The following is a 23,288-nucleotide window of genomic DNA, read 5'->3' as shown; positions in this document are numbered from 1 at the left end:
CTGGTCCCTTTTGCTGCCTAGGCCACATACCCACTGCCCAAGACCACCTACACTGTCCCTCACCCAGGTGGCTCCTGCAAGCTGGCTGCCCCAGGTGGCCCACAGTGCCCTCAGCTCCCCACACCACCAGTCCACCCAGGTGCCCACACTGCCCAAGTGCCCATGCTGGGCACTCTGCCTAAAGAGATGGAGGTGGCAGGTGAGGAGGGAAGAGAGGAGGAAAGAAAGGCTCCTGGAGTCACCCCTACCAAATCTACTGTTTGCATCCCTCCATCCCAGGCTTCCCAGGCTGCCCGGGCCGAGGGAGATATGTGTGAGCCAGCGAGTGTATGTGAGTGTGTCTGTGCATCTCTCCCTCTGTCACTGGCTTACTTGCTCTCCTGCTCGCACTTTCTGCTTCAGGAGCTGTTTGGCAGGCTCTGGGAGGCTGCTGGATGGAATCCAGCTCTCCCTAGGAGGAAAGCATAAACTTCATAAACTGCATTTACTTTAATGCAGGTTCCTGGAGCTGCTCTCCTCTGGCTTCTCTTCCCTCCCCTTGTCTGCTGTCTGGATCACATTCTACCCCTGCCCCTGTGTGTGCCCCAACCTTACACACATGCACACACATACACAAGTACCCACGTACACATGCACACACACTCTAGCAAGTTCTCCTGAAAAAGGTGAAGCCTGGGACAGAAGGAGAAGGGCAAGGTGTAAAAGCTCTGGCTGCAGGATAAAGTCCCAGCCCCTGTCCTGGAAAGGCCCCCAGGAGATGCCCACACACTTGTCTCCAGTAGTGATGAGCACAAAAGGTGCTTTGAAGCAGGCAGGCCGAGCCTCAGGGAGGGAGGGGATGCTGACATTTCATGGGGGCAGCCAAATTAGGAGCCACCTGGAGGATGGGTCACAGGGCTCCAAGAATGGGAGGGAGGGAAGGCCAGGCCTCCGTGCAGGTTGAGGTTTGTGAGGCCTCTCTTGTCTAGTGCTGTCAAGGTCAGCAGGTTCGGGTTCACTGAAGGGTCAGGATGGTTTGAATTACTGGCTCCACTGCAACTCGGCTCTGAGGCTCGTGATCTGTCTCACAGCCCCTGAGCCAGGCCCAGCCCTCCCCCAGCCCTCTATGCCTTTCCACCCCAATGGGGCAAAATGGAGAGGGTCCCAGAGAGCCCTAAGGCCACCATGGCTCTGAGGAAGGCAGAGCAGGAGGGGTCCTTCTCTGGGCTCCGGGGCGGGGGCAGCAATGGTCAAGGAGGCTGCCAGGACCATTCTGCTGGCAGGCAGGGATCTGAGGTCTCCCCGGCCTACGTCCTCTACAACCCTTTTTCCAGCTGCCTGCCCTTCTCAGCTGCCTGCTTGTCTGCAGAGGAAGAGGAACCCAGGGAGGCGAACTCAGGAGCAGCAGGGCCTGGGGATAGCCTTGGCGCCCATCTCCTCCTTCCTGCTTCCATAGCTTGTGCTTGGGGAAGAAGGGCAGAGCTGAGGCAGCGGATTTCCTGCTTGGTGCCCTTGCAGGGTGGGAAAGGAGAACAATGTCTGTCTGCAGGGCTGGAAGGTAGTTGCCAAGTGAAAGACTAAGAAGTTGAAGATGTATTCGGACAAGATGGGTGCTCATTCATGAGGGTGCAAACGTGGAGCTGGGCAGGAGTACCTGACAGCCTTTGCTGAGACAGTGGTATACCTGCACCCACCCACCCCAATTTCCAGTGGTGGATGGACACATACAGCTCCCTCCAAGGCAATTCTGTACATTATCTCCTGATAGGGTGGAATTGACCTCTCTATTCTGAATTTCTGGCATTCTGTGAACAAATATATACTCTTTTGTGCTAAATCTCAAAATACTTCCCCAAACAACCAGATGGAACTCTTCATCCACATAACAGCATTAACTAGTTGGGAAGCAAAGGTAGCTGGTGATTTGGCTGCTGCCTCTGATATAAAGGCAAGGACTTATATGCAGATGCATGCACCTACGTCGATCCACACAGCCAGGGCTAAACCCCTGTAATTCCCCACAAAAACATACAAATCGCCTATGCACAGGGCCCAAGATAAAGGTCCTTCTAAAACATCGACAAAACCTACACCTACCTCTGGATAACGACATGGTCAATATTCAACAGGCTCACCGCCAACTCTACCCAGCGTTTGGCTAAAATATGTGATCCAACTAAGACAGAAAACCTGCCCCCTCAGGTATGAGCAGTTTAATTTCCTTGGTTACTAGGAAGATATAATCATAGCAATGAATGTGTGTTCATAAATGAGTTTTTTTCCCTGTGTTTTGGTGAGTGCTGACCTTTGAACCTCAGCTCTTTCTTGGACTGAGTGAACATTAGGCAGGTTTTGAGTTTGAGTTGGAAAATGAACATAGGTTGAGCCAATGCAGTTTAAGTCAGGCACTTGCCTAGACAGACAGTTGCCATCATAGAGATTTGGTTTCTGGACTGTCATAGGGCCTATCTTCTAGGGAGGGGAGAGTCTGTGATGTGCTAGACAGTACAGTGTGTGAAATCATGAAACCCCACCAATAATCCACAGAGAACCTCTCCTTAGAGAAGCACAAACTCAGGCTGGGCGCGGTCGCTCATACCTGTAATCCCAGCACTTTGGGACCGAGGCGGGTGGATCACCTGAGGTCAGAAGTTCAAGACCACCCTGGCCAACATGGTGAAACCTTGTCTCTACTAAGAATACAAAAATTAGCCGGGTATGGTGGCAGGCACCTGTAACTTCAGCTACTCAAGAGACTGAGACAGGAGAATCGCTTGAACTGGGAGGCAGAGGTTGCAGTAATCTGAGGTCGTGCCATTACACTCCAGCCTGGGCAAAAAGAGTGAAACTTCATCTCAAAAAAAAAAAAAAAAGAGAGAGAGAGAGAGAAGCAAAAACTCTGCTCAGTTGCCCTCTGCCAACAAAAATGTCTTCTTGCAGTGCTGAACTAGGGTCTGGGAGGAGAGCAAAGGCAGAGAGAGGCCCTGCAATTCCCTACCCAGGATGTAAGCTCACTTTAGAAACCTGGGAGCACATTCCTTCTCCCTTGTCTTCTCTAGGAAAAGAGTCGGATGGCTGGGTGTGCATGTGTGTGTGTCTGTGTGTGTGTATGTGTGTCGGTGTGTGTGTGTGCAAGAATTAGGTGGTAAACAGACATAATTGTGCCCAAGTGCTGGATTTTTGTTTACCCAATATGGTGCAACCTCGCCACATCTTCTGGGCCCTCCTCAGCCTCTCTCCAAGCTCCTTCAGGCTGAATCTCATCCCACTAAAATAGTGTGTACTCAGCAAAGCTTCCCCAAACTCTTCCTACGCAGGGAGCACTCAGATCCCTCTCCAGTTCTGCCAGCCCCCTGCATCTGGACCAAAATGCCACTGAGAGAGTCAGGCTCTGGCTCCTGCCTCTGCCCCCAGCCATACCCAGTCCTCACAGTTCAGAGCAAGCCTACCAAGGAGCGCTCACCCACCGACTTCCCCCATCAGCCTCGGTCAACACAGCAGGCTGCACCCGAGTGTCCAGGGCCTGGGAAGCCGGGCAGTGGCAGCCTCTGGTCTTCCTTGGGGTCCTCCTTGCCTGCCTTTTCTGACCCCAGCCCTCCTCCCGTTGCCCCTCCAGAAGGAGAGCGGGGAAGAGAGCTTGGTGACCAGGGCACGCCTGGTTTACATTAATGAGATACACCGAGTGTAATCCAGCCATGGAGGCAGTCTACAAAAGGAGGCGATCGCGGGCGGCCAGGAGCAGAGCTGCTCAGGTAATTGGTTTATCTATCTGGAAGCAGGGGGAGCAATCTCAGCACAGACAGACTAGCAGTAAAGTCTCTTCCTTAAGGCTATTTCCTTTGTCTTTTCAATTGCTTGCACATCCATGTGAGAGAGGGAGAGAGTGTTAAAGAGAGAGGGAGAGGGAGAAATGTTAATTTGTGAATTAATGGCTTTTCTCAGCGGAATTGTAAATTCAAATGTCACCTCACACGGTGACACCACGGCTGGTCTGCTGAAGAAGCAATGATAAGATCCCCCACCTCCCTCGGTGCCCCTCCCTCCCCAAAGATAGCTGTGGAGTGGAACATGCTACTTTTAATTTGCAATAACAACACAACAGAGGTATGCAGTAGTGACTGCCTTCTTCCACCCTCCTGGCTTCCTTCCCCCATAGTCCAGTGGCTCCCCCATTTCCTCTCTCCCCACACCCTTCTCAAACAACACCTCACTTTGCCCTGGGTGCCCCCCACCCCACCCCAGCCAGTGCCCGATCACATGGGGGTTGCATTTGGAATTGACAACGCTGCAACCCTCTCTTCTCCTTCAATAATCAGGGAATTAATGACCCTGAAGTTAAAGTGAGGCTGATACCGAGGCCCTGCCCAGCATTGGGAAAAAGCCTTCATTGTTTTCAAGCAGGAGGCGGGCAGCAGTGAGGGAGATTCATGGATGGAGATTGAATATGCAATTTTCTTTCACCTTGCCAAGAGCTGCCCCTGGGCTGTGCCTGGCCTAAATTTTTCCTTTTACCATCTCTGCCTTATCCGGCCCTCCCACCTCCCTTCCATTCTTTCCAGAAAATTACCTTCAAAATTGATTTCCACTTTTACAAACAAATATAATGGGAACACAGGAAAAAACTTGGGCCGTGATGAATTGGGGCTGTCAGGTGCTTCCAGGTCTCCTTTGCTTTTGTTTTACTACCCGATCTGCTCTTTGTTTTCCAAGGGCTGGAAAAGTGCCCCCCATCCACTGAGTGCCTGACCCTCCAGGCCACCGGGGCCTCAGCCCCCAAACCCCATCAGTGGCCCATGGCAGAAGTAATCCAGGCCCTGAGACTCTATTAGCCTCCTGGTCTCCCAGTGAAAGCCTGAGCCAACTCCTCCTTTTCCACACTCTGGCCCTCAGGAACCCACTCTCTGAATGTTCTCTAACCGCCACCCCCAAGCTATTTCCCTTGACCCCCACACCATGTTCCCTCTGGCCCTCATACCTCTTAAAGTCCAGACCAGATGCAAACCTCCACCTCCTCTAATGTGGGCAGGATCAGTGTATACCTCGACTAGAGCAAATAAGAGACAGACAAACACTGAGAGATCCCAAAAGACAGGCAGGCAGAAGATTGGGGGCAGGACCCCAAGATCAGATTCCCCTTCTAAGGGTTACAAGGGTTCTGAGCTGCAATTCCCACACAGCCTGGCTGTAAGGGCCTCAGTCTCCCTAGCCTTGGGCCCTAGGCCACCCCTGGAGGCAGGCTCAGGACAGCCTCTCCATTTATCAGCAGAAGGTAGGGTGATGCCTGTGCCCAGGACCATGGACAACCCACACACTCAGGCCTGGCTTAGAGCTCTCCCTGATCACACGGTCACACCTGGCACTCTCTTCAAGCATGCACACTACCCAGGTAACTGCATACCTTCCCAGTGCATGACATTCCCATCCCCTTACGCCCAAAGATCTCAGAGCGGTAGAACACAGGCATACTCACACTGGCATAAACTGTGTAAAAAATTACATTTGGATTTATAAAACAAACACACATTTTCCAAGGTAAATAAATAAACTTTGCATGTGGGAGCAGAAATGTACACAGATGAATAGAGGGAGAGATGCCCACATGTTAGAAAAAGAAGGGGATCTTATATTTATTTATTTATACACATCTAAAATGCCTGTGGAGGCGGAAAGATGACATGTGGCCCAAGTGGGTAACCACAGAGTAAATGAACAGATAGAAATGGACAAAGGTTCTCCCAATCCCGGGTGTGAGGATGACGCCTTTCCTCCACTGCACTGGTCCCATCCAGGTTAGCTAGTCCCAGCATCCACTAAAGACTGCCCTAGTTACAAGGAGCTGCACCAAGGTTAGGGCACCTGTGCCCAGATAAATTTCTTTCTAACACAACTTCATTTCCTCATGAAACATAAACCTGCCAATTAGGCTTTCTTTCCCAGATACACAAGGATGCATCTTCTAAGATGAAGTCAGCTCAACACTAAATTCATGACCTCATGGAATCCTCTCCACAGTGCCAAGAAGGAAGTGCCATTACCATCTCCATTTTACAGAGGAGAAGATTGAGCTGATGAAGGTTAGGTGACTTACCCAACTAGTAAGAGGCAACAGGATTCAGACCCCGCTATGCTCACTCCAGAGGCCACATTCGTTCCCACTGAGCCCCACTGCCCATCCATGTCCTGCTCTAGGGATGGCATGCTCACTCCTACCCTGTGCCTTCCTTCCTGGTGGGAGTCTCTGCAGCCTTCTGTTGCCTCAAGCCAGGCTCCCAGACAAGGGCAGGTCTTCTCATTTCCATGGCTTAATCCCTTCATTTGCTCCAAGTCTAACCTGAGCAACACTCTTGGGGACCTCTAGAATGGTAGCTAACTAAGGAAATAAACTGCTTCTTCCAGTTATAGCTTCATCCAAAGCAGAAGGCAGCTATTAAAGGCAGTGACAGGACTCGGCCATTTGCAACCATGCAGCCTGCCCTGCCTGCAAACACACAACTGCATCAGCTTGGCACCACTCAACGGCACAATTCATTGTAAACCTAATTAATGGAATGCAGTATCATGACCCCCTGCAATCTCACACCTCAAAGGATGATCCCAACACACCTCCCTCACACAGACCAGCAGACTCTCACCATATGACTTCATTTGGATTCTTGGACAAGTTATGTAACTGCCCTGTGCTTCAACACCACCACCGATGAACAGCAACGTTTTGGGCCCCAGCCGAAAGTAACTGGGTGAAGGCGAAGGACTTCCAGTTTTCAGCCTGATTGCAGATAGGGAAATACAAGAATCTCTCTCCTCCAGCCACATAAACCAGCTCACACAGTGTTCAGGGAATTGGCTTTCCTTCGAAGGGACCAGGGAATCCAGCACTAACATGCTTACCCATAATTACAGCTAAGAAGAAGTGAGGATTTTTGCATGATATGAACAGGGATTCTACCTTCTCAGACTGATGGACAGCCTGTCTTCTGGGTGCTTCAGAATATAACTTCCTCATCCATCTGGCCTGTCTACCTGTCTCATTCTGAGAGCTCCTGGGCTCTTGGGATGAGGGTCAAAGCCTCTTGACCAGCACATTTCTCAAAGGAAAGTCAGGGAGTGTTTTCCATACTCTCAAAGGCCAAGGCATGGGAAGGGGTCTCAAACAGGCTCACAGTCACGCCAGTTTTTCCCCAGAGTCACAGCTGATCAGTCCTTTCCTAATATCCCCAGGGAAATGATGACTGCAGATACTAATAACACTGTCCATATTCTGAGTGCCAATGCCAATAATGTTCTGGGCATTATCACTGTGAGCACCAATAACTACTGCTGAGATTGTCTCCAATAACGCCAGCACGCACTGCAGTGATTGTCCTCACTAATGCCCATCACCGTGACATTGTTAGAGCTGAAGAATAGGCCAAACTGTACCCAGAGCAAAAGAGGAGCAGCTTCCTGGAGGACAAAGAGGTTCACAGTTTGCCCCCAGGGTAAGACACTCCTAGGAAGATGCCACAGTGCTTGAGGCCAAAGGAGGGCCAGTCTAGCAGGGTCTTTAAGGGTCCTCCTGGAGGGAGATGAGCCCCTCCATTCCCTCTAGGGTCTAGCCCTTTGATGTGCGTCCTCAGTCCCATCCCAACACCCCTCAGTTCCCCGTCAGTGTTCTCTTTTGCTGCAGTCCTGGCCTAGTCACTGAAGGACACACCTGGGTGTCTGCAGCCCATGCCCGAGGCTGCCTTCTGTGACTGGCCTGCCAGCTGCTTTGCTACCTTGGCCTGACTGCAGAGTTGGGCTACATCATCTTGACACATAATTATCTCCCCTATTCTTAATCATCTGAGCTGCTCCCTAATGCAAACTGGGCCTGGCTGCTTAGAAGCAACCAGAGTGGGGGAAACGGGAGGAGGGGCTGTCACAGCTCTACCTTTGCTCTCTCCTCTCCCTTCCCACCGGGGGGCTGGTAGATCAGGATTGGAGGGGGAGGTCAGGGAGAACTGGTCTCCCTCATAGGCCTGGCCTCCTCCAGGGAAAATACAGCTCCATTTGGCCTGGGGTTGGTTAAGAGGAGTTGGTAAGAGGAGGAGAACTGTCTCTCAAAAAAAGAGTGCAGCCTCTGATATTTCTTGACACCTGGATAGGCCCAGCAGGTAAATGTTTCAGAGGAAACTTGGGGGCCCCATAATCTCTTGCTTTGAAGACTTCCACTGCTTCCTGCAACATAGCCCTGGTGCATCACTGTCACACTGCTGGAGCATGAGCTTCCCAAACCCAGCCCTGCTCCTGTCCCTTCCTGCTCAGACTACTTCTGCCTTCAGGAGAAAAAAAAAAAAAAAAAGCCCAAACTCCTTCTATGGTCTAGACCTGGCCTGCTATCCTGTAGCCCTAACCTGTCTCCTCAGCCTGTCCACCACATCTCTTTGTGCCTTCTATCCCTGCCAAAGCTGCCCTGCAGCCGCTGGTCAAAGGGCCTTCTGGTCACAAGGCTCAGTCTATCAGATAGAATTTCAGGTTACCATTGTCTCTGAACATTCTCCTCTTCATCCCCCAGGCCCCTCTTCAAAGAGCACCCCTTCCTGGCCATGTACTCCCTCCCCAGCCCAGTTCCTGTGGCCCGCCATCTAAACCTCCATCGCAACAGGGTATCTGATGGGCCTATCTGCTCTTTGGGCTCACATGTTTAACATGCCCCACTAGAATGTAAGCTCCTTAAGGACAAGAATCATATCTTGTTCTGCGTTGGGATCCTATAGTACCAAGCCTTTCTTGAAACTGAGGTCCAAGAAAGGTTCACTGAACTGAACTGATCAGAAACAATGAAGGCAATCAACTGCTCGGGAGAGCACCCTGTTCTGGGCCAGCCAGGTGCAGCCCTGGGTGGCCACAGCCTCATGCCAGTGCCTCCCTACCCCCCGCCTTTCTTGCCCCACAGGAGCCCATGCAGCAGAGGGCATACTTGGCCACAGCCTCAGACTGAAAAGGGAGACTACAGAGGGGCATCTGTGGCCTCCCATGGGCCGCTGGGCCTCTCACCCCCTAAAAAACACAGGGGCTGCTGGTTAAGGGAGAGACCATTAGGGTTTGAGGCAGATTCTACCAAAGAACTCGGGGTGCCAAGGAGCTTAGCCAAGGCCTGAGTATGGGGAGCCTCAGGGAGAATTGGGACTTAGGGCCTTTCCCACAACCTCCCCCTGCCCATCAGGGGCTGCCGCCAAAACAACCACAATGAAATTTAGTGAATGGCAAAGGCCGTGGCAGCCAAATCGGTTTGGATATTTTGGAAGAAGGAGAAATAGAGCCAGACAAGCTGTTTCCCTGTGAAACGAGGCCATTAGGGCTTCTGGAAGGAGGCCAGCGCCAGGTCATCACTGTCTTGCCAGGCCTAGGCCTCCCCTCCACGCTGTCCCTTCCGCTGGGGGCCAGGCCTCTCCCACTCTCTTCCCTCAGCCTAGGCTGGGGGATCTTGGACTGTGGGCCCAGGCAAGCTCAGCGTTGTCCCTTTTCTCTGCTCCTCACTCCATTAGGCTTCCCCTACCGAGGGTTTGTCTGTGTGTGGAATGACCAGATAATTTATTGTCCAAACAGGACATTTCTAAGAGAAAAGGGAGATGCTGAGATGCTGACTGGCCAAGATGCAGAGACAACAGGCATAAATAAATTGGGACTGTCCTGGGCTAATGGGATAGATGGTCACCCCTTTATGCTCATTGTTTGAGGATTCTGTCTCTTTCCTGGGAGATGTCTTTAAAATCCTCTGAAGGCCAGGAGGTTACCACTTCTCCAGAGGGAAGCATGAGAAAATGGGGGCAGAAAGCAGTCCGGAGACACTGGTGTCTCTGTTGATCTGGGTCTGCCAGCTCTGTGCCCCAGCTTCACGCATCAGAACAGAACCAGATGATCACTAAGAGACCCCCAATGTCACGACATTTGAAAAACACTTTGTCCCAGGCTCATCCCCACCACTCTCCCCCTATGTCTTTTCTTCTCTCCTCTTCCCCTTCCTTCCCCATTCCCTTTGACACCCTTCCTAACAGCTTGGCTGCACCTTGAGGCATTCCAGGGAGGTGAGGGAGAGGGCCAGGGGATTTGGAGTGGCATCTCTACTCATGGAGAAGAAGAGGAGAGAGGGGTCCCATGCCCAGCTCCCTGTGAGGTTTGAACCGGGGGCGGTGTGCATGTGTTAAAGAGAAAGGGCACCAGGGTTGGCTGCACATGACATCACTCCCTCACCTCCGGACAGATTTGGATCATGTAAGGACAAGGTAGGTTGGCCTTTCATCCTCAGGTCAGAGACCAGGTGTTCCCCCAACTCCAAAACCTTCCCAAGGTAAACGGTTCCTGCTTCTCCTCCTGGCATCCCACAGGGATCGACAGGGTGAGCCCTAGTGGCAGGTGAGGCAGCCTGGGCTGCTGAGCAGATGGTGAAGCTGATGGCCTCACCAGCAGCCACCCTCCCTCTCTCCAGGAGCCAGCAGGGCAGTGGGGGGACCTGGGCTTTGCTACTAAAATTGATCTTACAGCAGAGCAGCTGCGAGGCCAGGCCGAAACCGGAGCTTGGAGTTCAAGGACAAAGCATGCGAAGGGGAAGCCACACCTCTTCCCTCCTCCCTACCTTCATCACGTTTCCTCTTCTCACCATTGGAGCGAGGAATCCCCAGGATCCCATTGATGGAGTAGGATCCCACTGGGTCATTGGAGGCGCTGGAAACAGGAGGGGAGGCCGTGCTGGGAACTGGATGAAAAGAAGGAGGAAATGGCATCAGGATAGCAGTTGTGATCGTAGGCCAAAGCCCCAAGGCTGGGCGGCAGAGAGAAGCAGAGGACATAAGGAGGGATAAGGAGCCCACGTTCCTCTTGTTCCTCTACTTCCTCTGGGGTCTATTTAAGAGGGGATTGCATTGCCACATACAGGCTATTATTCACTTCTGTCCAGCCCTGAGGTAAGTGGTGCCCAGTCAACCCCAGGCCTTCTCTGCAGACCTGTGGATTTCACTGGGGTTCTCAAACTCACTATCCTAAAGATGGATGAAGTACAGACCCAGGAAACACCAAAGCTGTCTCCATCTAGGCAGCACCTCCATGGTCCTCTAGAGAGCACAGCTCTTTGGATACCCCCTTGCACAGCTCATCCAGTCCCTGGAGTTGGGCAAACCCTTCTAATGAAGACCCAGCTCATTGTTCTCAGTCTCCTGGACTGAGTCTTTACCAATCCTGATTTAAAGTCTGTGGCTTTCTAAGATCTGTCTCTGATTCTCTAGGGGACACAAGACTGGTCCTGATGTTCCCCAGGAGTGTGCAAGTCTCTTTCTCAGCTGCTTTTGGTCTTGAAATCACTTGAGAAACTCCTAATTTCCCCCTTAGGGCACAGATTAGTGAACCCATTCACTCCATGGTGATCAACTCAGGTACAGCCTGGCCCAACCCTCCCTCCCAGCACACATTGTAACACTGGCCTAGTAAACAACAGCTCCTGCCAACTCCTGGAGGGCTGGAACTAGCCATTTCTATTACCTGCTGGTCAAGAAAGAAGGGGACAACTGCCAAGAGGAGCAGCAGGAAAAATGTAACCACATCCCAGCCCCTCAAACCCCAGGCCTCATCTATGGCTACAGTAGCACCAAGTTTCTCCTTGGGCCAGAGGGAAGCTAGTCTATGTGCAATGGGGACAGAGGAGGAGTGTTAGCAGGTGTTCTAGTAGGCCTGGGTCACGTCTTCGAGAGGCCCTAAGCATGGCTCAAAGAATGAGGAGGATGGAGAGAGGAAAAGAGATACAGAGTGGGTGAGACAGAGGTTGAGCAATTAAGAGAGAAAGGCCAAGAGGAAAGAGGCCATGAGGAAGGAGGGAGACAGAACAGAGCCAGAGCTACACCTAGGAGAGAAGAGAGGGAAGGGCAGGGGGAGAAAAGAGGAGGAGGCAAGGGGAGAAGACAGAAGGACAATGTTAAGAACAAGATGGAATGTTAAACAAAGATGGAATAAGAAAGTTGATACGAAAGAAAGAGGGCACAGGTAGGGAGACAGAATCGGATAAAAATAAAAGATGATGGAGAAGGAGGGAGAGGGAAGCAGGAGGAGGAGAAGAAGAAAAAGAAGGAGAAATGCTAGAAGAAAAACACTTAGAGAGAGGAGAGGAGGGGAGAGGATAGGGACGACTAAAGCAGGGAAGAGGGAGGTGACACAGGTGGGAGGCAAAGAACAATCCTAGTAAACCAGTATCTCTCAGGGAGACACTATGTGGACAGGAGTTCAGGCGAGAGGAGTTGGCAAATAAGATGGGCCCTGGACCTCAACCAGGCAGGCAGTTCCCAGTGTTGGAGCTGCGTTTCCTGCCTTTCTTTAGGTGGGATCTGGCTTCCTCCCCTTCCCTGAGCCCTCTTACCAATGGTGTGGCCAGGGGCGGTCACTCCTGTCCCAGCCCCATCTGGCGTTGGGTGGAAAGGCTGCTGAACTTTGGTCCGGATGATTCTGCAACAGCGTCACAACAGCATCACACATCATATGCCCACTCCTACCCCGGCCAATTCCAGCCCAGCCCTGCAAAGGGGCTCTCTCCCAAGTTCCTCAGTGATTTCCTCATCCATCTGCTCCCTGCGTCCCTGCCCTCACTGACTGCTGCAAGGCACAGGGTTTTCCTCCTGTTGGCTCTGCAGATCCAACCTAATGCAGCTCTGGGTGAATGAAGCCTGCCTTATGTCCTGCTATGTGCATCACCCAAATTATTGTTTGATTTTTGGTAGCAAGGATCAGGGCAGTAGACCCAGTGAGCACAGCATTCTTTCTCTTTCTGCAGGGTGAGGACTGCCCTGGTGGCTTGTTGTCCATCTTTCTCTCCTCAACCACACACGCATCTCCTCCTGGTACCAGGACCTCCTGGGTTTTGAGATCATTTTGGAGCTGGCTTTCCTATTTGGGGCTGTATCACAGTCCTTCAGAGTTGAGAGGATGAGATTTCCCCATATCCTGAAAGAATGAGAAGTAGTCAGGGAGGGGCTGGGTCACAGGTGACCCTTTTGTCCCCAGGACTCCAACACAGCACACAGTCCCCTTGCCAGATGTCAGGTCCTGAACAACCTCTTCTTGAGCCCACTTACTGCCCTCAAACAAGTCAGAGCCCTGTTCCCATATGGCTGGCTGGTTTGCTGGCCTCCTTTTCTGAGGTTCTTACTTGGATTGCGGCTTCTTTGCCAGCCTGATTGAAACGTCTGGTGCCCTCCCTGTACATCTTGGGGAGAAGGGGTCAAATCAAACATTCCAGGAGCCTGCTTTTCAGGGATCTGAAAAACCCAGGGCTCAGTGATGCCAAAGACCAGTCCCAGGGCCAAGACTGAGGAATGCTCCCCCCACCCACTGGTCAAATGAGGGGCCTTTGGAAGCCACTTTTCTGATAGCATTGCTCTTCCCCACAGAGAGGCATGTGAGCCAAGCTCACCTCAACCAGCCAGGTGAGTCACAAACCATGAACCAAGTCAGTTCTAAAAGCTTTTCCCGAACACTTGCAGGCGTTGGGATAAGCCAGCTCACAGTGCTGGATATGAAGGTGGGGAGGGGAGACTTAACCCCTGAAAAAGCTAAGTTACCAGAGGGAATCAGGTAGTTAGTGCTGGAAAGTTGGAGCGGGGGAACCATTCCCCTTGCAGGAGAGGAACTGGGGAAGAAGTCGCTGAAGACGGGGAAATTGATGTAGTTCTTCAAAGCTGAGTAGGGCTGAAATCAGAGGCACAGAGGATGGTGGAATACACTGGGCTACGTGGCAGGGGCCCTGAGTCCTGCTTCTGATTTTGCATTTAAGAAGCCACATAGCCTTGGTCTCATCTCTCAACTTCTCTGGGCCTCAGCTTCTTCAGTTGTAAATGAAGGGGTTGGACTACAGGATCTCCACCTGTCTCTTTCCCCAGTAAAAAATAACTTGATCCTAAGATGAACAAAGAGGTAGAGGGGAGGGCATCACAAGCTGGTGGAAGCAGAAGCCACGCGAACCTGCTGCCTTCTGGGTTAATGCCCAGAGCGGTCAGCCAGAAAGAGTGGAGGCAGGCAAAGGACTAAGAGGAAACAAGGGTGAAAACTTGGATGTGATGAGAACCATCACCATTTTCCACTTACTGAATATCTACTATGTGCCAATATTATACACAATTTATATGACTTATATACATTACTGTTAATTTGCACAACCACCTCCAAAGTAGAGACTATTATCCTCATTCTGCAAATTGAAAACCAAAGCTGAGACAAGTTTAAGTAGCTCACTCAAGATCACATTACTGGCTGGGTGCGGTGGCTCATGCCTGTAATCCCAGCACTTTGGGAGGCAGAGGCAGGCAGATCTCGAGGTCAGGAGTTTGAGACCAACCTGACCAACATTGTGAAATCCCGTCTCTACTAAAAATACAAAAATTAGCCAGGCGTGGTGGTATGCACCTGTAATCACAGCTACTCAGGAGGCTGAGGCAGGAGAATCGCTTGAACCCAGGAGTTGCAGTGAGCTGAGATTGCACCACTGCACTCCAACCTAGGTGACAGTGTAAGACTCAGTCTCAAAAAAAATATCACGGTACCAATTAGGGCAGACTCAGAACACAGCCTCTAAAATCTATGCTTTTTGTTACTTTGTCATCCTGCCCCCAACATGTAGGAACCAGGTTTAGAGGGTCTTAAGCCATGAGTGATTTCTAAACGAGGGGGTATCTGTACAAACGGATCCCAGTAAAGCAATATACATACACATGAGGCATGAGGCGATATGGAGCTGGTCTCAGGAAAGAAAGGGAAGAATTTGCAAGACAAGAGGAAGGCAGAATGGCTGGAGTTTGGCAACCAACTGGAGTCAACCATGGCTTTACAAGCTCAGTTTTGTGTAACTGGAAGCTTGGTGGAGTTTACATCAGCAGGTCAGGAATAAGGCTGTAGGGAGGTGACTGGTTTTGGAGGGAAGTGGTGGTGTTGGTCCTAGATGTGCAGCATTTGAGATGAAAGAGGAGCATCCAGGTGCAATGCCCCTGCATCAGCAGGCAAAGAGGTATGGATTTAGGAGACTGTCAGGGACCAGGGAAAGGAGTGTTTAAAAGACAAGAGGCCTAAGGAGTGGATACTGGAGGACATTTACTTCTAGGGACTGGGAAACGAAAGTGACCTTGCATAGGAGTCAGAGAATTGGTTGCACAGGAAATGGCAGACCAAGGTAGGTCAGTTTCACCTAAGTCAATGGAGAAGAATGTTTCAAGAAAAACACAACCTGCAATGCCAACAGCAACATGGAGACTGAAGGGAATCGGGAACAAGAAGAGGCACAGATTTGGGATTCCGGTGGCCATTAGTGGCTTTGAGGAGGAGGAGTCTCAGCAAAGCAACTGGAGCAGGAGCCAGACAGAACAAGGTTAGGGAATGCATAGGGAGGAAAGCGAGGCAGGGTGGTAAATGGAGAATATTGCCTCAGAAGTTTTTGGAAAAGGAAAGGACAAGAATGTGTGGAAGGTGGAGGATGGAATGGGTAGCTAAGTGGAGGGAAGGACTTCCTGGGTAGGAAAGACCTGGATAAGCTTGTAGACTAAGGAGGAAGAACCAGTGAAGAGGAAGAGACTGAAATTGCCTTAGGGACTGTGGATGATTAACAGAGCAAGAGAGAACAAGGAAAAATGGAGTGCAGACTCCAGGGAAGTGTTAGCCAGAGATGGCATATTTTCAGGTGACCAAAGCTTTGAAAAGGAGCTTTTGCGGCTTTTATCTCTCAGCAAAGCAGAAGGCAAGGTCATCTCCCAAGAGTTGGAGGGAAGGTTTGGAGTATGATCACAATGAAAAAGATTGGATAGTAGCTGAGAGGTGGTGTACAATCACCTACAAGAAAAGTTTAGAAAGATGCTGAGCAGCTCAGAGTAGCTGCTCCTAGTTTACTGCAGCAAAAGCTTCTGTGAGCTCACTGGGCCTGTGGGTGGCTCTGGCTTTAGGGCTGATGGGCTCTTTACTAAGGGAACCCCAGGGGTGGGGCTGGCTGAGAGAGATAACTGGATGGGCTTGGGGAGTTTCTGTCTTTGTTACCCAGAGCCTCTGACCCCTAGGGCACTGGCGCAAATTTAGCTGAGGCAGCAAGTGATGGAAAATCACTACTCCCTGACAGCGGCTTGTGGTGCATGGAGGAGGAGCTGGGCAGGGTGCCTGCTGTGAGTTACTAATGCTCTTGGTGTCCATCCATGACCCCAGGCAGTGGGCACTTGCCAGTCCCTAGAGCTGATCTCGGAGAATTTAAGAACTGGGATCGTGGAAATCTGACGGTCATCCATTGTCCTCTTGTCTCCCATACGACAACCCAACAACTCATGGCAATTTCACTTGGGGCTAAAGGATGAATGAAGTAAAGCAGTTGTTGATGATGATGACCTGATACCATTTCCCCATGTTCCTTCTCCTTCTCCAGTTCTTTTTCATACTTGGCCTCACAAGACAGCCAGACACACCAAACTTCCATGGCCCCCGGCAGGTTTAGCCTGGAAGGTCAAGTTCTGGATATAGATCCCTAGAGGGTGCAGCCGGGACCCTGGAGGACACAGCTCTGCTCAGAAGCTGGGAGGTGTCATTTTTTCCATATCCACAGAGAAACTGACCTGCCAGGGTGCCCGCTCCCCACTTCTCTTTCCTTCACAGGATAGTCTTTCTCCTCCACCATTTCTGATGAGAGCTCGCCCTTTCCTGGGGACCTCCAGGGCTTTGGCCAGGGCCCCGCACGGGGTCTTCCAGGCACTTAGAGTCTCCCACACTTCCAAGGGAGTGAGAGCAGCAAAAGGAAGAAGGGTATGGGTTCTGGGCTCAGCCTGCCTTAGTCTGAATTCCGGCTTTGTTACTTGTTGCCTGTGAAACCCCTGGCAGTTTCTTATTGCCTTCTCTGTAAAATAAGATAATACTACCATACACTTCATAGGACTGTAGTGAGGACTAAATAGGACACTCCATGTAAAGTGATTAGTATGATGGTTGGTTCAATAAATGCTACCTATAATAACAATGATGACCAGTATTATTATTCCTACGGGTGACCCCTAGGTCCAGCTGCTTTCAATTTAGGGGCTGAGCCAGATGCAGGCAGGAGACCTCCCTACCCAGTATGCCCCAGACTGGTCAATGCAGGTGCCACTGAGACCCTGGGAAGAGCACTGAGAAGACGAGAAACTGCAGCAGCGGTGGCAACATCTGACCCAAAAGGAAGTTGCATCAGACTCTGAAGAAGACAGACTGGGGACTGGACCAAGCCCCACTGGGCTCGCTGGCAAGGATCCACAGGGGACCCAAGGGATGGCAGGGGGTCGTGGCAGGACTTCAGAGCAAAGGATGACAGGGCAGGTGGGGAGGCCACTCCCTCATTGGTTAAATTCCCGGAAGACCCCCACCTCTCGCCAACTTGGATATCAACACAATCTCAGGCTCTGTGAGTAAGAATGAAAGCCCTGTATGAGACTCCTATTAACACTGTTAGACTCAAGAAGAAAGAGAGAAGCCCTCCACCTTTTAAGAGAGCACAGACATTCCTACTCCTCTTCTAGTTCTGCTCTCTCTCTTCCTCCTCCTTCCCCATTCTTTTCTCTGTGTTTCACTCTCTCTCTCTCTCTTCTCTTTCTTTCTCTGCTCCTCTCTCTACTTCCCCTCTCTTTGTATGTCTGTCTGTCTCCTTGCACCCTGAAGTCCCAATGTGGCTATGTGAGTTTATTGATTCCTGGGAGCTGGGGGAAAGCAGGAGGCAGGGCTGGGGTGCAGGCTCAGGGATGGAAATAGAAGGCTATAAATTATTTGTGACAGGAAAGCAATAGTGGCAGAGTGCTGAGCACAAGTCCTGTGTCACTATTAGATTCCTTTTAGCCTGATGACACTGTAAAAAAGGTTAAGTGTCTGCTGGAATCGTACACCTGGGGGGCCGGGGCAGCCTGGGAGCAGAACAAGCCACTGAGAGCAGGTATATCAATTCTCCAGGCCAATAATATTCCTCTCATTGATCGCCACGCAAAGTTCAAAAATCTCATTACAGCCAGGCAGACCGGGAACTTTTTACAAATCAATAGAATGATATAATGTATGTATACTTAGTACAAATGTATCTATTCATCTATCCATCCATCCACAGTCCGCCTCAGGGTTTCCAAGTTAACCTACCCATCATATTATGTTATGTTATGTCTGATATTATATTGCATTATATTATATGATAATAAATGGTGTGCAAAAACTCCCTGAGGTGGAGACAAGAAGAGGTCCTATTAGCATTGAGGTGACATCAGACAGCTCACCTTGGGAGGAGTAAGGTGGCAGCATTTACAGGACTAGGCTGGGCAGGATTTCTAGGAGCAATGCTTCCTCAGGAGAGGCTCTAGTTTAAAAACAAAACCAAAATACTGTCTACTAAGTATCTACTACATGTTAGGCAATGTTCTATGTACTTCAAATAAATAGTTCACTTAATCCTTACAACAATGCATTTTGCACACAAGGCTTATTACAACTTGCCCAAAGTCACCCATTTAATAAATAGCAAATCTGGGATTTGAATTCAGGTAGACTAATCCTAGGGACTAATCCCTTACCTGATAAAATAGACTGCCTCCAGGGGAGAGACAACCAAAGGCCCCATATTTAAACTTCTATGTTCAGTCCCTTCTGAGAAATGAAGGGTGAGGGGTTTCCCTGAATCTCAGTTTTCCTCACTAGAAAATGGGAGTAATAACACCTGCTGGACCCAACTGCTGACAACCCCTGTACATTGGGTCTCCAAGCTTGTTGCCATGAAATCCTTTCCTGCTGTCTAGAACAGACTTGCTTCCCAATTTTAGAATTACTTCCTGGCAGAGCTTGAACAAACCAGTGACATGACCAGGCTTGGGGCAGGCTGCTCTTAGGAACAAGATGTCAAGTATCTGGATATATGTGTTACATACATGTATAAATCAGCTTAAATTGTCCTGGAGTAAACTGCCCACTTTAGAGTCTTTGCAGAAAATATTTAATCCCTGGTATGGGGAGAGTCTTTCCTGATTCAGTAAATCAAAGGCACTCCAGGGTAGAGAATGTGCCAGATTAGCTGGCCCCACTGCCCACTAAGTCAGACAAGTGGTCATGGGGGCCTCTGCCAGTGGCCTCAGGCAGCCTGGGCATTATAAACTCGATCATCCTAGAGAACAAAATGATATTTGCAGCTGGGCGTGGTGGCTCATGCCTATATTCCCAGCACTTTGGGAGGCTGAGGCAGGTGGATCACTTGAGGTCAGGAGTTTGAGACCAGCCTGGCCAACATGGTGAAACCCCATCTCTACTAAAAATACAAAAATTAGCCGGACAGGGTCTCACACACTTGTGGTTCCAGCTACTCGGGAGGCTGAGGTGGGAGAATCACTCAAACCCACGATTGCAATGGTGAAGTGGAACCCAGGATTGGAGGAGGCAGAGGTTGCAGTGAGCCGAGATGGTGCTACTGCATTCTAGCCTGGGCTGCACAGTGAGACTCTGTCTCAAAAAAAAAAAAAGATATTAAAAAGGATATTTGCGGCCAGGCGTGGTGGCTCACACCTGTAATCCCAACACTCTGGGAGGCTGAGGTGAGTGAATCATGAGGTCAGAAGTTCAAGACCAGCCTGGCCAAGATGGTGAAACCCTGTCTCTACTAAAAATGCAAAAATTAGCTGGGCGTGGTGGTGGGTGCCTGTAATCTCTGCTACTGGGGAGGCTGAGGCAGAGAACTGCTTGAACCCGGAGGTGAAGGTTGCAGTGAGCAGAGATCGTGCCATTGCACTCCGGCCTGGGTGACAGATTGAGATTCCGTTTCAAAAAAAAAAAAAAAAAGAAGACATTTGCTTCAGCGAAGGATATTTTGCCCAGTTAATGCAAGTGGTTATCGCTTCAACTCAAGTCTTTGAGAGCTGCCTATATCACGCACATATCCATGGCTTGGCCCCGAGGCAAGTCAGCAACACTAACAGCGGGAGACTTTTCACAGCAGAACCTTGAGTGAGATATCATAGATCACCCAGGAAATGTTTATCTCTCCTGGAAATGGTCCCTACTCCTGAGAACTCTAAGGAGCTAGAATCTCCGGCTTTGTATACCCCAGGAACTGAAAAATTGAAATTTACTTCCTCCTCTCCACAGAAACACAAAGGAAACAGCATCTCCCCTGCACGTGGCTTCCTTTAAGGCAGGCCTGAATCACTTAACACAGAGGCTTTTGTAACCTCTGGCTGCAGTTTGGGTTGAGTTTAGAGGTCTTTTTGCCCATGCTCACTAACATGCCTTGCAGGTTTCAGTCTGGATAACTGACCATATGTCAGGCCCAGTTCTGGACATGGCCACTGATAAGGGTCAGGTCATTCTTCAGAATTGTGGGCAGGACCTTCCATTCTGGCTGTGGCAGGCTGTTGCTGGCATACACAGGTTCCAGGTTACCACAGTTCCTTCCAAATGTGTCAACTCTTGTTGACTCTCAGAATTCATAGCTGAGCGCCAAGAAATGAAAGTCCTACCAAAAAGCTGGCAGAAGGGTTTCCTCAAACTACTGCCCTTGAACTACCTGCATTAGAATCCCCTGGGGTGCTTGCTAAAATGCAGATCACCGGGTCCCACCTCAGACCTGAATTAGAGTTTCTGAACTCTATTTGAGAAGACCAGCTTAAGTCAGGGAGTGAAGAAACCATCCTTCTGGTTGGTTTTTCAAGGATCCTTGAGAATCCTCCCAAGGATCCTTCTGGTTGGATCCTTGGGAGATTTGGGAAGAAATCTTAGTGAGTTAAGAAATTTCCTTTCTCATACTCTATCAATCCACGTTTCTCTCCATCTGTTTTCCCTGACTCCAGCTGACATAGTCACCAAAATTCAATAAGCTATCAGTTGCTCTGTGGAAACAAAACCATTTAGGGTTAAAAATTGCAAATAATTTCTTTTTTTTTTTTTTTGGACAGCAGTCTCGTTCTGTCGCCCAGGGCTGGGCAGTGCCAGTGGGCGTTATCTCGGGGCCTCACTGCAAGCTCCGCCTCCCGGGTTCATTGCCATTCTCCTGGGCCCTCAGGGGGCCTTCCGGGGAGTAGCCTGGGGGACCAAAACAGGCCGCCCGCCCACACGCATTGCCCGGCTAATTTTTTTGCATTTTTTAGTAGAGAGCGGGTTCACCAATGATAGCCAGGCATGGTCTCGCATCCTCCTGACCTCGTGTCAGGCCCGTCTCGGCCCTCCAAAGCTGCTGAGGATTCAGGCTTGAGCCACCGCGGCCCGGCCAAAATTGAAATAATTTCAAAATGGTTTTTGGTACATTCCGGGATGATAAATTCCAAATTCCAAGTAGGTTACTTAGATACCAGGCATATATTCTGCATCAACTTAGCCTTCAAAGACTGGCATTGAGGGCAATTATCTTTATACCTCATGCCCCTGAGAGCCCAGGCCAGAGACAATTTACCAGGCTAGATGGGCCATGGGGCTGGCCCAAGGGGGCAATAGTGATGCTTTATATGATGAATGGTAAGCATATGGATTGATTTAACTTCAAGATATGCATAGGTTTAAAAATTAAGGGGCAATGTGTTTAACTAACCATTTGGAAACCAGTCTGCGGTGCATGCCAAGCCCAGAGCGTGACCAGACTAGCTTCTCTCACCACTGGCCCTGCCCTCATCTGTCAGAGCTTCTGGCTAGAGTTGGAGTCTACCAGCTGTCCACCCCCATGGTCCTCCTTGGGAAGCTCCAGAGGCTTGAAGACTGCTTGATATAAGGTGAACAAGGTACTGCTATAGATTCATTGCTGGAATCAAGTCTCCCACTCTGCACCTGTCCATCACCTACTCCCGTCCCACCACAGGCATGCCCACCTCCCTCTGCAGTCACCTGAGCAGGAGCAGCAGCCTGATAGTGACTGCCTGGCCTCCCTACCTCTAGCCTTTCCTACCTCTCACCTATTTAAGCATTCGAAAACAGTCCAACAGTCTTTCTCTGTCTCTTCCTGAAAGAATGTGATATGGCTAAACCCTACAATCACTTCCTATCACCTATAGGATAAATTCAGAATTCTTCAGCCCAACCTTCAAAATCTTCCCTAATCTGGCTCTATCCTAGCTTTCTAATCTATTTCTCTCTGTTTCCCTCTTCCTCTCAGGGTCTAGCACAGAGCTGAAACCTTGTTTTCTTGCTTACTCAATTCACATAGTAGAGTCCTTCCCTGAACTCTGAGCTCTGCAAGGGCAGATGTCACTGCTATTTTTCTCATGACTGTCTTTCTCCAGCACCTAGCAATGGTGTCTGGTATAATGTAAGTATTTGATAACTATTTGTTCAATAACAAATGAATGTTATTAACAATAACAATAATATGCTCTTGTTTTTTGTTTTTGTTTGTTTGTTTGTTTTTGAGATGGAGTCTCACACTGCTGCCCAGGCTGGAGTACAATGGCACAATCTCAGTTCACTTCAACCTCTGCCTCCCAGGTTCAAGCAACTCTCCTGCCTCAGCCTCCCGAGTAGCTAGGATTATAGGTGTGCACCACCATGCCCAGCTAATTTTTGTATTTTTAGTAGGGACGGGGTTTTACCATGTTGGCCAGGCTGGCCTCAAACTCCTGACCTCAAGTGATCCTTCCACCTCGGCCTCCCAAAGTGCTGGGATTACAGGCATGAGCCACTGCGCCTGGCCAATAATAAAAATGACACAATCTTAAGGGACACAGTGGGCCAATATACGCTTACTATGTACCAGGCACTGTGCAAAGCACTTCATGCAGATTATTTAACTTAATTCTCACAAGTACCTATGAAGATTATTGTCCATAACCTACAGGTGTGGAAGCTGAGACTCAGAGAGGTTAGGTAACTTACAGAAGGTCACACAGCTGTTAAGTAACACAGCCAGAATTTAAATCTGAGTGTCTCACTCCAGAACTTATGCTGCTAACCATTGAGTAGAATAAGTCAGTCATATCAAGAACAGATGGTAGAATCTATGAGAGGCTAGGCCTGAATAGAAGAGCTGAATTTAATAATAGTAAAAACAATAACTATCATTTATTTTGTATTCACTGTACGACAGGCATTATAATGAATGTATTTTCTCATTCTAATTCAACTATAACTCTATCAAATAACCATCCTCTCTATTTCACCTAAGAAACAACAGAAAGGCCAAGCAACTTGCCCAAAGTCACATGCTTAATAGCACTGGAGTCAGAATTTTTTTGTTTGGTTGGTTTTTATTTTTTTCAATTGATATATAATTATGCATGTGCATTGGGTAAGAGCCAGACATTGGATCCAGGCTTGTGACTTCAATGTCTGTAGGATGAACCATTTGACCTTTTGGGAAATTTATATATATA

At 49.7% G+C, this 23,288-nt stretch overlaps 1 protein-coding gene and 1 long non-coding RNA gene across 2 annotated transcripts in view; one reads left to right on the top strand and one right to left on the bottom strand.

Annotated features, from left to right (window-relative positions):
- Positions 1-1,295: 1,295 nt before the first annotated feature.
- LOC108534447 (paired box protein Pax-2-like) overlaps positions 1,296-23,288 on the bottom strand; it is a 57,320-nt gene continuing 35,327 nt past the window's right edge. Inside the window, exons 5-8 of the mRNA XM_017879809.1 lie at positions 12,344-12,429; positions 10,577-10,696; positions 4,955-5,023; positions 1,296-1,342 (exon numbers count right to left, since the gene is read on the bottom strand). Of these exons, the coding sequence (XP_017735298.1) occupies positions 1,296-1,342; positions 4,955-5,023; positions 10,577-10,696; positions 12,344-12,429 (322 nt within the window). The remainder of the gene's footprint in view (positions 1,343-4,954; positions 5,024-10,576; positions 10,697-12,343; positions 12,430-23,288) is intronic.
- LOC108535284 (uncharacterized) overlaps positions 21,324-23,288 on the top strand; it is a 14,013-nt gene continuing 12,048 nt past the window's right edge. Inside the window, exon 1 of the long non-coding RNA XR_001887188.1 lies at positions 21,324-21,704. This is a non-coding gene — a long non-coding RNA (uncharacterized LOC108535284). The remainder of the gene's footprint in view (positions 21,705-23,288) is intronic.

The sequence above is a fragment of the Rhinopithecus bieti genome, unplaced genomic scaffold (genome assembly GCF_001698545.2).
Source record: "Rhinopithecus bieti isolate Rb0 unplaced genomic scaffold, ASM169854v2 scaffold_425, whole genome shotgun sequence".
In the NCBI taxonomy this organism is placed as follows: domain Eukaryota; kingdom Metazoa; phylum Chordata; class Mammalia; order Primates; family Cercopithecidae; genus Rhinopithecus; species Rhinopithecus bieti.
This window is presented reverse-complemented; position numbering and strand designations above follow the sequence as displayed.